General features: G+C 36.2%; 1 protein-coding gene and 1 non-coding gene across 4 annotated transcripts in view; one reads left to right on the forward strand and one right to left on the reverse strand.

The window, feature by feature from the left end:
• The window catches only part of TBC1D15 (TBC1 domain family member 15), a 76,531-nt gene that overhangs the window by 23,478 nt on the left and 35,834 nt on the right, over positions 1-17,219 (forward strand). For all 3 annotated transcript variants that reach the window (XM_047865967.1, XM_047865966.1, XM_047865968.1), the window contains 4 exons: positions 3,447-3,545; positions 4,312-4,386; positions 9,676-9,814; positions 14,645-14,855. In XM_047865967.1, coding sequence (XP_047721923.1) covers positions 3,447-3,545; positions 4,312-4,386; positions 9,676-9,814; positions 14,645-14,855 — 524 coding nt within the window. Of the gene's footprint in view, positions 1-3,446; positions 3,546-4,311; positions 4,387-9,675; positions 9,815-14,644; positions 14,856-17,219 lie in introns of those variants that run through there.
• Positions 13,783-13,886, reverse strand: LOC125171415 (U6 spliceosomal RNA). The gene has a single exon (XR_007154326.1). It is a non-coding gene; the product is annotated as a U6 spliceosomal RNA (small nuclear RNA).

The following is a 17,219-nucleotide window of genomic DNA, read 5'->3' on the forward strand; positions in this document are numbered from 1 at the left end:
TCAACCTTAGACAAGTTATTTAACCTCTCTTTCAGTTTTCTCATTAACACAAATGGGCTTCTCATTCTAATGATGTAGTAGGATACAGTTATAGAGTCTGTGGTCTAGAGTTGTAGGGATTAAGCTATGATATGCGGAGTTCCCGGTGCATAAGTGTTCCATAAATGCTAACTAAAAACAACAGAATACATACCCATTTACATTTTTAAAAGTTTATTTTTGAGAGAGAGAGAGAGAGAGAGCGAGCGCGTGAGCACACAGCGGAGGGGCAGAGAGGGAGGGGGAATAGAGGATCCCAAGTGGGCTCTGCACTGACAGCAGTAAGCCCCACGTGGGGCTCGCACTCATTAATTGTGAGATCATGACCTGAGTACAACTTGGATGCTCAACTGACTGAGCCACCCAGTTGCCCCATACCCATTTACATTTGTAATTAGGGTGTGATGGTGATAGGTTGTGATGGTGTTTGTCTTGCATTGTTGGTCCACATGCTATTCTGAATAGTGATGTGGTTATATTAATAAAAGTTCTACATAAATATAAAATATCCATAGTACCCAAAGCAGTCTATAGATTTAATGTAATCCCTATCAAAATACCAACAGCATTTTTCATAGAACTAGAATAAATAATCCTAAAATTTGTATGGAATCACAAAAGATCCCGAATAGCCAAAGCATTCTTGAAAGAGAATAAAACTTAAGGTATCACAATCCCAGATATCAAGATGTACTGCAAAACTGTTGTAATCAAAACAGTATGGTACTGGCACAAAAAGAGACACACAGATCAGTGGAACAGAACAGAAAGCCTGGAAATAAATCTATGATTATATGTTCAGTTAATCTTCATCAGAGGAAGCAAAGTTATGTGATGGGAAAAAGTTTATTCAACAAGTGGCACTATGAAAACTGGACAGCTACATGTAAAAGAGTGAAACTGAGCTACTTTCTTTTACCATGGATTAAAGGCCTAAATATGAGACCTGAAACCATAAAAACCCTAGAAGAAAGCATAGGCAGTGATTTCTTTGAATTTGCACCAACATCTTTCTAGATATGTCTTCTAAAGTAAGGGAAACAAAAGCAAAAATAAACTATTGGGATCACATCAAAATATAAAGCTTCTGCACAGCAAAAGAAACCATCAACAAAACAAGAAACCCACTGAATGGGAGAACATATTTGGAAATGATATATCTGATAAGGGGTTAGTATCCAAAATATATAAAGAATTTATGCGGGGCGCCTGGGTGGAGCAGTCGGTTAAGTGTCCGACTTCAGCCAGGTCACGATCTCGCGGTCCGTGAGTTCGAGCCCTGCGTCGGGCTCTGTGCTGATGGCTCAGAGCCTGGAGCCTGTTTCTGATTCTGTGTCTCCCTCTCTCTCTGCCCCTCCCCCGTTCATGCTCTGTCTCTCTCTGTCCCAAAAATAAATAAACGTTGAAAAAAAAAATTAAAAAAAAAAAAAAGAATTTATGCACCCAACACCAAAAAAACCCAAATAATCCAATTAAATGGGCAGAAGACATGAACAGACATTCTCTAAAGAAGACATCCAGGTGGCCAACCGACACACGAAAAGATGCTCAACATCACTTATCAGGGAAATGCAAATCAAAATAACAATGAGATGCCACCTCACACACCTGTCAGAATGGCTAAAATTGAAAACACAAGAAACAAGTGTTGGCGAGGATATGGAGAAAAAGAAATCCTCATGCACTGTTGGTGGGAATGCAAACTAGTGCAGCCACTGTGGAAAACAATGTGGAGTTTCCTCAAAAAATTAAAAATAGAATTACCATATGATCCAGTAATTCCACTACTGGGTATTTACCCAAAGAAGATGAAAACACTAATTTGAAAAGATACATATGCACCCCTGTGTTTATTGCAGCATTATTTACAATAGCCAGAATACAAAAGCAGCCCAAGTATCCATCGATAGATGAAAGAGTAAAGATGAGGTGTACACACCCCCCCATTCACACAGTGGAATATTACTCAGCCATTAAAAGATGAAGTCTTGCCATTTTCAACAAGGATGGATCTAGAGAGTATAATGCTAAGTGAAATAAGTCAGAGAAAGACAAATACCATATGATTTAATTCATGGGGAATTTAAACAAACGAACAAAGAAAAAGACAAACCCAAGACTTAAATGTAGAGAACAAACTGGTGGCTATCAGAGGGCAGGTGGGTGGGGGATGGGTGAAATAGGTGAAGGAGATTGAGAGTACACTTAACCATGATGAGTACTGAGTAAAGAATTGTTGAATCACTATATTGTATGCCTGAAGCTAATATAACTATGTTAATTGTACTGGAATTAAAGAAAATGTCTACATAAATGGAAACTGCACTTTGTTCTAAACTTATATATGTCAAAAATACTTAGGTCTAGAAGTGATTATTTTATTTCTCTTTTACTTATTTTCCTAATGAAAAAAAATTTTTAGTGGTTTAAAATGGGTCCCAGGAATGGAATCTTAGTTTATAACATTATGCTTTTAGAAAATAAGGCTTACCTTTGTATGGTTCAGTTTACTTAGGAATTAACTTAAGTCTCCCTTATATTGCCATAGGATGTTGTTCAGGGACCATGTTTTAATCATACTTATGTAACTATAGTGTTTTACGTATTCAGTAAATATTTGTGTGCTTGAACTACTTTAATCATTCCTAGATGGTCCTCATCATCACTCTTTAAAATTCCCATATTAGGGGCGCCTGGGTGGCGCAGTCGGTTAAGCGTCCGACTTCAGCCAGGTCACGATCTCGCGGTCCGGGAGTTCGAGCCCCGCGTCGGGCTCTGGGCTGATGGCTCAGGGCCTGGAGCCTGTTTCCGATTCTGTGTCTCCCTCTCTCTCTGCCCCTCGCCCGTTCATGCTCTGTCTCTCTCTGTCCCAAAAATAAATAAACGTTGAAAAAAAAAATTTAAAAAAAAAAAAAAATTCCCATATTATTCCCTGAATTTCTATGCCATTTTGCTATAAAAACACACTGAAATAATCTTACAGTAAAACGTGCTATTCTAGGAATAGTTAGAAAGCAGTGATTCCTTATTGCATTTCATCTGTTCTTATTTGAGTATTTTCAGATCCTTTTTCAGTTTGAACCCAATTATCTTGCTTAATGTTTGTTAATAATATATTTTAAGTGGAATCTGCTTGAGACACATAGCATTTTTGTTTATGGAGAAGATCAAGGTTGTGATTATCACTAAATCAAACTTCCATGCATAACAAAGCAAACTTCCTTCCAGTTTGTCTTAGTTTGAAGTGCTCTTAAACTTGAGTGGTATTTTTCAAATAATACATTTATATATGAAATAATCAGAAATGTGGTTCAGGCATTATAGGAAAATATCTCACTTTTTTAAAACAAATGTTGAAACAGTACTTAATAATGTGTGGTTAATTCTTTTTTTTTTTGCTGTTCCAGATTATATACGAACAGGAAGGGGTCTATATTCACTCATCTAGTGGAAAGACCAATGACCAAGACAGCTTGATTTCAGGAATATTACGTGTGTTAGAAAAGGTGGGTTTCTAGTAAATGATTTTATTTATGATTGTTTATGGCAGTGGTTCATCGTTAGGGCATTGTTAGTTTGAATTTCATGTGTGAGGTGAAATTATGTAATTGAACAGTGGTTGTAAATTTAACATGAAAATGATGTTAGAAAAAAATAATTAAAAATTTTTAAAAAAGATTTTAAGGGGCGCCTGGGTGGCGCAGTCGGTTAAGCGTCCGACTTCAGCCAGGTCACGATCTCGCGGTCCGTGAGTTCGAGCCCCGCGTCAGGCTCTGGGCTGATGGCTCGGAGCCTGGAGCCTGTTTCCGATTCTGTGTCTCCCTCTCTCTCTGCTCCTCCCCTGTTCATGCTCTGTCTCTCTCTGTCCCAAAAATAAATAAAAAACGTGGAAAAAAAAAAAAAAAGATTTTAAGTAATCTCTACACCCAGTGTGGGGCTCAAACTCACTGCCCCAAGATCAGGAGTCCCGTGCTCCACTGACTGAGTCAGCCAGGCACCCCAGAAAAAAAGTAACTTTAGATAGCCAGTAAAATGGCATGGACTATTATAAAACTTATGTAAAAGTTGCAGTAATGTAAATTTTTTATAATGAATAATAATAGTTTAAAAATCTATATAACAATTATCAAATACTTTATGATATTACATACTTAAAATGCTAATATTTAGTGGTTTAAAGTTTTCATTTTGGGTTCAGGGAATTACACATAGGTGACTAAGAGTGTAAGATATTGCTGAATAGTAACCGTAGTCCATAATTTCTTTCTCTAGGATGCTGAAGTAATAGTGGACTGGAGACCATTGGATGATGCTTTAGATTCTTCTAGTATTCTCTACGCTGGAAAGGTATTTAAAAAAGAAAGGGTGTGACTAAAGGAAGGAATGCTATTAAGAATTTTTTTTTAAAGATTATTTATTTATTTTTGAGAGAGAGTGTGAGAGCATGAGCAGGGGAGGAGCAGAGAGAAGGAGAGAGAGAATCCCAAGCAGGCCCCATGCCATCAGTGCAGAGCCCGGTGCAGGGCTTGAACTCACGAACTGTGAGATTGTAACCTGAGCCAAAACCAAGAGTCAGACGCTCAACTGACTGAGCCACCCAGGCACCCAAGGAATGCTATTTTTATTTTTATGTTTTTGTTTTTGCTATTTATTTATTCCAGTATAAGGAATGCCATTAAAACAATTATTTTTTAATGTTTAATTTTGAGAGAGTGGGGGAAACAGAGTGTGAGCATGGGAGGGGCAGAGAGAGAGGGAGACACAGAATCTGAAGCAGGCTCCAGGCTCTGGGCTTGAACTCAAACCATGAGATCATGACCTGAGCTGAAATCGGATGGTTAAGTCAACTAAGCTACCCAGGCACCCCAAGGAATGCCATTTTAAAATAACTTTTTTGAGCTATAATTCATATGCCATAAAATTTATTCTTTTAAAGTGTACAATTCAGTGGTGTTAATATATTTACAGTTGTGTAACCATCACCAATATCTAATTTTAGAACATTTTTATCACTCCTAAAAAAGAAACTACCTTTTAGTAGTACACCCCTCATTCCCACTTAACTCCAGCCTCTTGCAACCACTCATCTACTTTTCATCTCTGAGAATTTGCCTGTTGTGGACATTTCATCTAAATGGAATCATACAGTACGTGGCCTTTTGTGACTTGCTTCTTTGACTTGGTATAATGTTTTCAAGGTTTATCCATGTTATAGCACTTCTCAGTCCATCCATCCTTCTTCTTTCCCTCTTTCTTGCCTGCCTTCCTGCCTTCCTTCCCTGCCTTCTGCTGAACAACATTGCATTTATGGATATACAGTAATCCCCCCTTACCCATGTGGGATATGTTCTAAGACCCCCAGTGGATGCCTGAATACTATCAATGCAGATAGTATTGAACCCTGTACATACTGTGTTTTTCCTATACATACCTATGATAAAGTTTAATTTATAAATTAGTCACAGTAAGAGATTAACACTAATAATAAAATATGACAATAATAACAATATACTATAATAAAAGTTGTATGAATGTGGTCTTTCTCAAAATCGTGATTGTACTGTACTTACCTGTCTTGTGATGATGTGAAATGATGAAGTGCCTATGTGATGAAGTGAGGTGAATGATGTAGGCATTGTGAAGTAGTGTTAGGCTACTATTGACCTTCTGACAATATGTCAAAAGGAGGATCATCTGCTTCTGGACCATTGTTGACTGTGTGTAACAGACTGTAGATAACAAACTGTGGAAAAGGAAAACCACAGATACGGGTGCACTGCACCACATTTTGTTTATTCATTAGTTGATGGATTTTTTTTTTCCTTTTTTAGGTTAATATAAATAATGCTCATGTGAACGTTCAAAACAAAATTTATGGACATATATTTTTCTCTCAAAAACCTAGGAGTAGAGGGTCACCTGGGTGGCTCAGTCGATTAAGCATCCAATTGTTGATTTCTGCTCGGGTCATGATCTCATGGTTGTGGGATTGAGCCCTGCATTGGGCTCTGCACTGAACATGGAGCCTGCTTGGTATTCTCTCTTTCCCTCTCCCTCTGCCTGAAATCCACTTGCTCTGTCTCTGTCTTTCTCTCTGTCTTAAAATAAATAAATAAACACAGGAGTGTAATTGTTGGGTTATATGATAACTATGCATTTACCACTTGTATCATGCATGTGTTGACTACTCACTGTGGAAGGCAGAGATTTCTATTTTATCTATTTTATCTATTTCTACTTTATCTCTAATTCCCTTGAAACTCAGTCTCATTTCTCCACATTTCTTCTCAGAATATTTAAACACAGATTCAGATTTCATCTTTTAGAGACCTTTCTTCCAGAGTCGTCTTATAGGCTCATTCTGACCTGGTTGCCTTTTTGGTTGGCTGTGCAGCAGTTGTCCTGAGGATTCTTCCCTGATGTTTTTATCCCCATTTCTTATATCCTGTGCTGTCTTCTATTTTGGTTTACTCCTTTGTTTTCATGAAGCTCTAGTACTTCTGAGAAAAAGGGTGCATAAGAACAAAAACATTTATTTTTTTTTAGACTGTTTTTTAATGGGTTATTTTTAAGAGAGAGAGCGGGAGAGAGGCAGAGAGACAGGGAGACTATCTGAAGCAGGCTCTGTGCTGACAGCAGAGAGCCTGATGCAGGGCTTGACCCCACAAACCGTGAGATCATGACCTGAGCTGAAGTCTGATGCTTAACCAACTGAGCCACCCAGGGGTCCTGCTATCCATACTCTGACTGGCATAGAATTATAGTTTGAAAAGAAATTACCATCTTAGGTTTTTAAGTTTCCTTTATTGTTAAGTCTAATAACATTCTAACTTCTGATCCATTGTATGTTTTTTTCATTTTAGAAGCTTTTATGATTGCCTCTTTGTTTCTAGTGTTTTAGATGTCCTCACAGTGAGCCATTGTGGTCCTTGATATCCATTGTTTTGGGCACTTGATGGGCTCTTTTAATATGGAAACTTGTGTCTTAGTTCTTAGGAAATGTTGTTGAATTATTTCAGTGAGGATTTTTTTCTTCCTCTCCATTTTCTATTTTCTTTCTTTCTGGAACTCTGTAGACCTGGACTGGTCCTCTAGTTTTCTAATCCTTTCTTTCCTATTTTTAATTTCTATTTTAATTCTTTTCCTATTTTTAATATTTTTATAGGAAGTTTCTTCAGTTTTATCTTTCAGTTCTTGGCTTTCTTGCCTTTTTAATTTCTGCTTTATTTTTAATTTCTAGAGCATCTTGTTCTAAGTGCCCCTTTTCCAGTCCTTTTTAAAAATAGCATCCTGTTCTTTGTGAATATATCTTTCCTTATTCCTAAGGCATTTTGTTTTTATCTCTCTACATAATCTACTTTTAATTGACTTTTTTCCCCCTTGTTTCATTGGGACCTTGTCTTTTGTGTAGACACTTGCCTTTGATGTTTGGTAATCTTTGTGGTGTGATGCTTAGATTTAACAGCAGACAAAAAAAAGTGGTTGATTATACTCTGTAGGTATAGGTAGATATAGGTAGGCTTGGTAATTCCTTGGGGAATCTCTACTGTTAAAGCTAGATCCTTTCTCTTGGGCTAATTAATCATTTGTCTGGAATTCCTGCAGATTCCTGCCTGGGAGGGTAAGCCTGGATTCCAGTGTTCTGAGAACTGAGTGGAGGAAGAGAGCTGGGAATCTCACCAATTCATTGTATAGATGGACTTTTAATAAATTCTCGTTTTCAGTGTGTTATCCCATTATTCAGTGTGGTTGGTTTCTCCTAATCCAGAGATAATCTGTTTTACTTTCTTTAATGAATAAACACTTCCAGCCTTCTGAACTTTTGTTAGTCCTCTTTTTAGTTTGACCTTTATCCTAATTTCCAAAAGTACCTGATCTACCAATTCCAAACCTTTGTGCTGGTGGGATTCTGTAGATGCTTCTTAACTTTCCCCATTATTCATTTCATTCATTTAGTTTTCTTTTCTTTCAGTCTGTTTCTATTTCTTAATTTTTCTTGTGCCTTTATAGTATCTTTCTTTTCTTACAAATTTTCCTTTGTCCCTTTTTAAAAAGAATTACACTAGCAATACATGAATACATTCTTGTAAAAATGTTCAAGTAATAGAAACAGACAATAGAAATTGAAGTCCTGCTTGACTAGAATCCTGTCACTCATCTGTCCCTATTTAGTGTATATCTTTCCAGACTTTTGTCTATATACATTTCATTATCTGTCTAGTTTTCTTTCTGTGTTGCTAATTGCATATGCTGCATGTAGTTACACTGCATTGTTTTGCAACTTCTTTGTTTTATTTACTATTATTTAATAGTAAATAAATATTAACATATGTTTTTTAAACTATGGCCTAGTATTTCCTTGTCTACCCCCTAGTTTGTTTATTCACTCCTTCACTTATGGATATTAGGATATTTTCAGTTTTTCATTTTTATAAACAATGCTGCAGTAAAAATGCTTGCATATGCCTCTTAGTATGCATGTGTTAGTATTTCTCTAGAGTGGAAGATGTAAAGAGAATTATTTTGGTGGCACACATGCATAGTTTGAATCTTAATAAATATGACTATTGCCCTTTTGGAGTCAGTACTAATTAGCATGGTCATCAACAGTGTGAGGTACCATGTCTTTACACTGTCTTTCATATTTTTATTTTTTACTTGAATAGAGCAAAAAATTGAAGTTCATCTTAACTTTTCTTTGACTGTTTCTGAAGTTGGACATCTTCCTGTATGTTTGTTGCTTCATATTTCTTCTTTGACTTGCTTATTCCTACCATTTGCATGGTTTTCAGATTTGTTATGTGCCAATTTCTAAATAACTTGGTGTAGGTGTTTTTGTATTCTAGATGTTTTCTTTGTCTGCCATATATTTTGGAAACATTTTCACCCAGGCTTGCTTATGTTTGCTATCTTTTATTGTATAGAAATTAAATTTTTTGGTTTAAATTATTAGTATTGAATTTTAGACTTTTGGTTTTATTCTCTTTTAAAATGTTAAGTTGTATAGAACCATACATGTAGATATATTATTTGTAGCTTTTAACTAATTTTTATTGCGAAATATGCAACCAACGATGGCTTAAATAAAATAGCCACCATTGGCTATTTTCCTCAAATAACTGCAAATCTAGAGGTTTGGAGTGATTCTCCTCTGTTTTCTTTTGTGGTCGTAAGATGGCTGCCATAATCTGAGACATTGTGGCTACAGTCAAAGCAGGAAAAAGGGGAAAGGGGATGAGGCCTTTATTAGGAAAGCAAAAGTATTTCCAGAGGCCTTGCAGTTGACCTCTGCCTTTATTTCATTGGCAACCCTAACTACAAGGGAGTCTGGAAAGGCTTTTCTTTTTTTTCTTGTTTTTGGAGGGGGATGGAGTGGATGGCAAGTAAAGATAAGCAAGAGAGGAACAAGGATAGGAAATAGTGGTCAGTTTTCCTACCAGTGATGTCTGCCACAACCTATAGTTTTAGTTTATGCAGAAGCTGAGAAAATATTATTAATTGAAATTAAATTCTAGTTTTAGTTCCTAAATATTTTATGTTACATATGTGTGTGTGTGTGTGTGTGTGTGTGTGTGTGTGTGTATGTGTGTGTGTGTGTGTGTGTGTGTGTGTGTGTGTGTGTGTATTTTTTTTTAGGATTCCAGTTCAGTTGTAGAATGGACACAGCCCCCAAAGGAAAGAGGTTATCGGGGATCGGAACATCTGAACAGTTATGAAGCAGAGTGGGACATGGTCAATACAGTTCCGTTTAAAAAGAAACCACATACCAATGGAGGTATGAATTAAATCTTTTGAAAGCTTAAACTAATTTGCTACAATATAATATAAATAAAAGTGCAAAGAAAATTCTTTAATGTTTCTCTGTCACAAGGATGATTTCGTGCTTTAATACATATAACTCTTAATATTTTAATTATATTCTGTATTCATCTCTCTTTTTGTTTTGATGGTTGTGACTTTATAAAAAAAAAGGTTTTAAAAATACTTGTTCTGTTTTGTAGTTACTCATGGAAGAAAATAGAAGCACTTTAAAAACTTGCTTTAGATGTCTCTCAAGCACATTTTTCTAGAATAAAAAAATTCATGTTATTTCATCCTAAAGCACCAGGGGGAGATGGAGTATACCACTAAACTGTACTGTTCTAATTTCAGTGCTTACTGAGATCTTCACAGCTCATTATAGTCTTCTATTTATATATGTTCAGTGACTATTCTCCTTTATATATTACATGTATATATTTAAATTTATGCTGCTATGTGATGATTATCTACATGTAGATAACAAAAAAGACCCAAGCTAACAGCCTGGCAGAACACATATACTACCCCAAATAAGATTTAGGTAGCCCATCTGTGAGGTAGCCAGCCTATTTGTGATTCTTTTAAAAGTAGTAAATACATGTACAGAGTTAAAGTGGTTTTTTCATAGTGATTAGTTTGTGTTTTATAGCTTAATTTTATCTCTTAATGATTTTGGTGTGAATTTAGGATTTATCCACATTTGCCAAATTCAGAAAAGCTGGCCAAAATTGGCTGGAATACATACACTACATTTATATAGCCTTGTTATTAAGTGAAATTGATTTTCATCTGTGGCCTGGGGAATCATTCTCATATACAGTAGTTATCCTTTGTACTATATCATTTCTTAGAAACAGTGGTAATGAAGAAGTTAATAGTAATTGGTAAGCCTTTGGTAAATTATAGTCAGCTCAGTGCTGGTGTTTTGCTTTTTTTTTTTTTTTTTTTTTTTTTCTTCTTTTTGGTATTCTCTTTCTACTGAAAGGGAAGATTTTTACCAGAACAATACTAAATATTAAGACCATAGGACTTTAGCGTATTTGGCATGTGAAGTGATTTTTAACTGCTTTAGATTAGGTCTTAAGAATTAATTTATGCGAATTGATCTTTTTCTGTTTGTTTTGTTGGTTGTACCTAATAGTATCTAATATTGTTGAATCTTTGAAAATGACAGGCTATGGGAATGAACAAAGGAGTGAGTTTTCATAAATGAAAGAAACATTGCATGTATGTGAAATGCTGATAATAAACATCTTTTTAGGTTAGTAGTTTTCAACTTTGGCTACACACTGAAATCACCTAGGGAGTTTAGGCTTTTTAGAAAAATACTGATGCCTGTATTTCATCCTGCTGGACCCTAGGCATCTGTTTTTCAAATGTTGTCCTGTTGATTTTAACGTGCAGAATTGAGAACCTGTGTGTAGCTATGTAGTTTAGCAAAATACTGCTCATATGGCTTGGCCATGCACTGTGACTTATAAAGTAAGGAGACTTTATTTAGCAATTATTAAAAGTTAAGGAGATATTTTCTTTTTTCCCAGTATTTGAAAACTATTACAATTGTGTATAGCAGTAAGCAATAATATTGAACCTAGTATAACGCAGTATGCATACACATGTACCTGTCTGCCAGGAGTTATGAAGTGCAGTGCATTCTGTCCCATCCCATCCCTTCCTCTTCTAGATTATTTCATCCAATTATATTTCATCAAAACTTCTTTCAAAAGGAGACATTTTCTAAGCTTGATGTTTCAAAATTCAAATTTATGCCATTATGAAACATTTTTATACTTTTGAATCATTTTTATAGTAAATATTTTATTATAATTTTCATGTTATATTTTTTACTTCTTTGTGTGACAAGGGAATTTGGAACAAAACATTTAAACATTAAATTTTTTTTAATGTTTATTTTATTTTTGAGAGAGAGACAGAGTGTGAGCTGGGGAGGGGCAGAGAGACAGGGGGACACAGAATCCGAAGCAGGCTCCATCCAGGCTCTGAGCTGTCAGCACGGAACCCAAAGCGGGGCTCGAACTCACAAACCGTGAGATCATGACCTGCACCAAAGTCGGACACTCAACTGACTGAGCCACCCAGGTGTCCCTGGAACAAAACATTTTAAAAATTGACTGTCAGAGACTTAACTTTCTTTACAATTTTTAAGAGTTTCTATTGCTCAGTCTTTGTTTTTGTATATCAGAACAAATGTTTTGAAAATGTATCTTCCCACAACAACAGACTGCCATCATGTTCTGTACACCTATCCAAATAAAATGTCGTGTTCTTGGTGTTGATTCCATTCAAGACATATAGGGACTTATTTAACTGTTTTAGTTTTACTCTTCTGCTGTTGTGGTCAGTTTTCCCATGTCATTGTGCTGGAGATATGTTTTATATGTATTTGGTTACATTGTTCATCAGAACTAATTAGTTTTATTTACCTTTCTTTAAGAGAAGGAAGGAAATTTTGAGTTAACTCTTGGATTTATTAGTTTTCCTTTGTAACCATTTCTATTTTTGTTTAGCTATTGGTGGTAGACTAACTTGATGTTTCTTTTATGTTGACTTGGTACCAGGTTATTCATTTGTTCAATGCATCTTAGAGTACCTGCTATGTGCTAGTCACTCCTCTAGATATTAGGAATATAATTGTGAATAAAATAAAGTTCTTGTTCTGATGAATCTTACTATGTTCAAGTAAAAGGACTTCTAGAATTGAATTGTAATGTTTTTTTTCACTGTTTATTAGAGCTTCAAGTGAGGAAATGTGTGAGGCAATTTCTATACATGAATATTTCGTATTTCATATGTGATGTATTTTTTCCATTAATGTGGGAAAATCTGTGTAAAATTTTTACTTTTGAATATGTACAAACTCCTGATAATTCATATAGCTTGCATGTATTAACATATATGGTTTTCTGGCATTAATTTAGATTAATTCTTTTTGTGTAATTTAAGAATTTAATTAAAAAAATTGTCTATCTAGTTTTTCATTGCTTTGAAAATATTTTTGGTCTTTGCAAATACCTAGTAGTATGTATCCTTTCTAGGTAGTCCAGACACAGTCACATGTAAATGATTTAGGAAGACATTGGAAATTAGAATTGTTCTCACTTTGATATTAGCTTGTAGTGATGTTACGAGCTCTGTGGTATAAATTCCAGTGAAATAGGATGTACAGTAGTCAAATGGGCACATGGTACTTAATCCAGTACCAGCCTTGGATATGTGTTCACTATCTAAACTGGTATGGAACCTAGGCAGGTCACTGCATAGTTAAGTTACTCAGCCTTTCTGGACTTCCTTTCAAATGATACTTGTTTAAGTGTCCATGAAAAAGTGATGGTGCCTGTAATCCTTGTAGGTAGAGGTTCTGTGAGCAGTAGATTTCTTTGTGTCAATTTAGGAGATCTTGTTGGAGGTGATGGAGCTATGGTGTTCTGACTATATGGGAAGGTGACATATGTGCAGGTCAACACTGATCTACCCTTTGATCAAGTTCTATAAGCACATATCTTCTATGTAATTTTATGTTTGTGCAGTTGGTAGTGTGGGATCGAGTTAATTAAGACCTTGCATAACAGGACAGTGCAGCACTTCTTAGGAAATAACATTCGAGAAATGGTTTCTTAAAATTTCAGAGACATGACATGCTTATGTTGGAGTTAAAACAGGTCAAAATGGCATTTTTGGATAAGAATTATAAGTAATAGTAGGAAACATTTTACCCTTTTGTTCTTTAAATTTTTATTTAGGTATTTATTAAGCTGCTTGTTATTATACTGTTCACAAACCTAGGATTTTAAGCTTCTGTAGATAGCCCACAAACTCAGAAAATGCTTTATTTTACGTTACTATAGTTTGGGTTGAACTGATGTCTTAATTTAGTAGATGGTTGATGTAGTAAGATGATTGAATATGTTCATTCTCTCTTTTGTAAATGTCAGATGCTTCACGAGTTTGCGTGTCACGCTTGCATAGGGGCCGTGCTAATCTCTGTGCTGTTCTAGTTTTAGTGTATGTGCTGCCGAAGCGGGCACTGTGTTCATTCTCTTTGAAGCACTCACAGCTTACTTACATTTTCGTCCTCAATTCTCCACTGCTCTTTGGGGTTTTGCAAATAAAATGTCTGTCTGTATATTTCTCCAATGTTATTTTTTTGTACCAGTGTACTTACCTTTACCTTCACTCAATATAGTCTAGTAAAAGTAATTGCAAAAGAAAGTGAGGGAGTAAAGATTTTTTTGTTTTGTTTTTAATGACTCCAAGAGCATCATGCCATTTGTATTTGAGGGGGGGGGGCAGTGGAAAAGATGAACATTTATTGAGTGTTTGCTATATAATTGGCACCACACTAGTTAGTTGACAAGTATTATCTCTTTTAATTCTTAGAATAACATTGGGAGGTAAGTATAATTATCTCCATTTTACAGATGAAAACTAAGGCTCAGAGAGAATCAGTTATTTGCCCCAGATCATTCAGTTAGTAAGTTGGTAAAGCTGCGGTTTGAATCCAGCCTGCCTGCTTCCAAAGCCATAGTCATTTTTGGGCAAAGCTTATATTTTAAATAGGGGTAACATTTTTTTCACTCTGTATGCAAGTAAGATAATTATTTAAGAAACTATTCTTTTAAGAAAATGTATGTTGCCATTTCTAATACAGGTAGAAGCCTGTAATATGAATGCTATAGTCATTCCCTAGGTTCAGCAGGTATCTGTTAGGCAGTCATGAAGAGCGCTGTCAGTACCTTTTAAAAAGGTGAACAAAAATATTTTGCCCCACTTTCTTGTTTTTAAGATGCTCCAAGTCATAGAAATGGGAAAAGCAAATGGTCATTCCTGTTCAGTTTGACAGACCTGAAATCAATCAAGCAAAACAAAGAGGGTATGGGCTGGTCGTATTTGGTATTCTGTCTAAAGGATGACGTCGTTCTCCCTGCTCTGCACTTTCATCAAGGAGATAGCAAACTACTGATTGACTCTCTTGAAAAATATGTGGTATTGTGTGAGTAAGTATCAAATTATTTTCTACTTATTGAAACTGGATTGTTATATTGGTCCCAAGGCAAACAATTTTTACTTGTCATTGGGCATCAGGGACCTGTGTGTAGATGAGGGCTCAAGCAGCTTTGTTCTTTCTGGGATATTGACTCCTTTGGATGAATGATTGAATAAAATTTTGCCATTTTAGTACTTTGGATCTGCAGTGTATCACCTTATTACTGTTCTAAAGAAGAGTGGTCCAGTATTTTTTATACACATTTAAATGATGCATCAGTAATTTATGGATTACATATTTATTTAATTTATATTTTATTACATGTTATCTGTTTAAGATAGAATTTTATTTGTAATGTTGCAAATTAGATCTGGCAAACCTACGGCCTTTATAAAATTATTATAAGTGTGGAAGACAGGGCTTTCTCACTTTCCAAAAATCTTTTTATCTTCTATTTATTCACCCATGTGCATTTGTACACACATACTCTTTCTTGCCTTCACTCCTAACAAATATATTTTGGTTATCTATTAAATTTCTGAGGACTGTGCTAATTGCTTGATAGATAGTAGTGAACACAATAGGCTTTTCCTAGATACCTGAGAGCATATGGTCTTGTGAAGGATGCCAACCAGTAAATGGCAATACATCGCAAGAACTAAGATACAGTACAAGGTACTTTGGGGCTCCCAGGAAGGGAGGAAGGGTCCCTCATTCAGCCTAGTTGGGTAGGGGTCAGGGAAGGCTTTCTGGAGGAAGTAAGTAGTGTGTGTTGAGACCTGACGAGTGAATGTTAGCATGAAGAGGAGATAATTGGAGGAGAGAGGTTTTAGATGGAAGGAAATGTATAAAACATGATGTAAGTAGAGAACAGAGTAGTTGGTATCACAGGGCAACATAGCAGGGGAACAGAAGGTACCAAATGTAAAGATCAGGCCAGAGAGCTGAGTAAAGGCTAGAGCATGAAGGACCTACTAAAATCGTTTTAGCCAGTTGTTCCAGGCATCTAGATGAGATTATAGTGGCATGAATGAGGAGAGTGACAGGAAAGATAGAAGTATTGGAGAAAAATATTTAGAGTTTGATTTTGTGATTGAGTGGGTATGTGGAGGTAAGAAGAAGGGAGAAGTTGAGCTTTTTAGTTTGGGGAACTGTAGGGATGATGGTTAACCTTGTTATAATGTTGTCACTTTATAATAGAGTAACATGATGCCTAATTTTAGATTATCTAAATCCAGGAGTGATCCAGAAGTTGGGAGATTTTGGCTGTGCTTGCTTGCTTTCTTTCTTTCTTTCTTTCTTTCTTTCTTTCTTTCTTTCTTTCTTTTTCTTTCTAATACATTGTCGAGTTGGCTCACATACAATGTGTTCAGTGTGCTTTTGGTTTTGGGGATAGATTCCTGTGGTTCATCGCTTACATATAACACCCAGTGCTCATCCCAACAAGTGCCCTGCTCAGTGCTCTCAGTTTGTAACTATTTTTTTTCCCTTCCCTTCCCCCATGGTCGTCGGTGAGGTTTGTCAAGTTCCACATGAGTGAAAACATATGATACCTGTCTTTCTTTGACTGACTTATTTCACTTGGCATAATACCCCCCAGTTCCATCCACGTTGCTGCAGATGGCAGAATTTCATTCTTTCTCATTGTTTGGCTGTGTTTTGTGATATGAAATTCTTCCCCCTACCATGTTGACCCATCTCTGACTGGCACTAAGCATATTGCTCAGACTAATATCCATAAGAAAGTCCAGCCTGGTTGGCAATATGTGAGTCTTAGATCTTGAAGAAAGAAGCTATGAATAGGTTACTACCCAGGGACTTATTAATAAGTAGATTTCAGGAGGGCAAAGGTTTGGCTGTTGAATAGCAGGTGTTAGGGGGTTTTAGTACCATAGCAGGCTCTGTATCAATCAGTGTTGTGATGTAACTGTCACTACGAAGTTGATTCAATCTGAGACCATTGCTTAAAGCATAGTATTAGGATGAAGTGGTAGTTCCTTTCTGCTCTTTAATGGTCTTTGGAGAACTAGGATTGGTTTTATGCATTTTATCTGTCTGTCTCTTTTTCTACTTAGAGGGTGTGTGCACATACTTGCGAATGCAGAGGAAGGGCAGTGGGTGGGGGGGGGGGAGAGAGAGAGAGAGAGAGAGAGAGAGAGAGAGAGAGAGAGAGAGAGAGAGAGAGAATTCCAAGTAGGCACCATGTCTAGTGCAGAGCCTGATGAGGGGCTTGATTCCACAACCCTGGGATCATGACCTGAGTCAAAACCAAGAGTCAGATGCGTAACTGAGCCACCCAGGCACCCCTAAATATTGCATTTTAAATGTGTTAGACTATCTATACTATATGGAAAAGATGACTAATGTAATGAGA

The sequence above is a fragment of the Prionailurus viverrinus genome, chromosome B4 (assembly GCF_022837055.1).
Source record: "Prionailurus viverrinus isolate Anna chromosome B4, UM_Priviv_1.0, whole genome shotgun sequence".
In the NCBI taxonomy this organism is placed as follows: domain Eukaryota; kingdom Metazoa; phylum Chordata; class Mammalia; order Carnivora; family Felidae; genus Prionailurus; species Prionailurus viverrinus.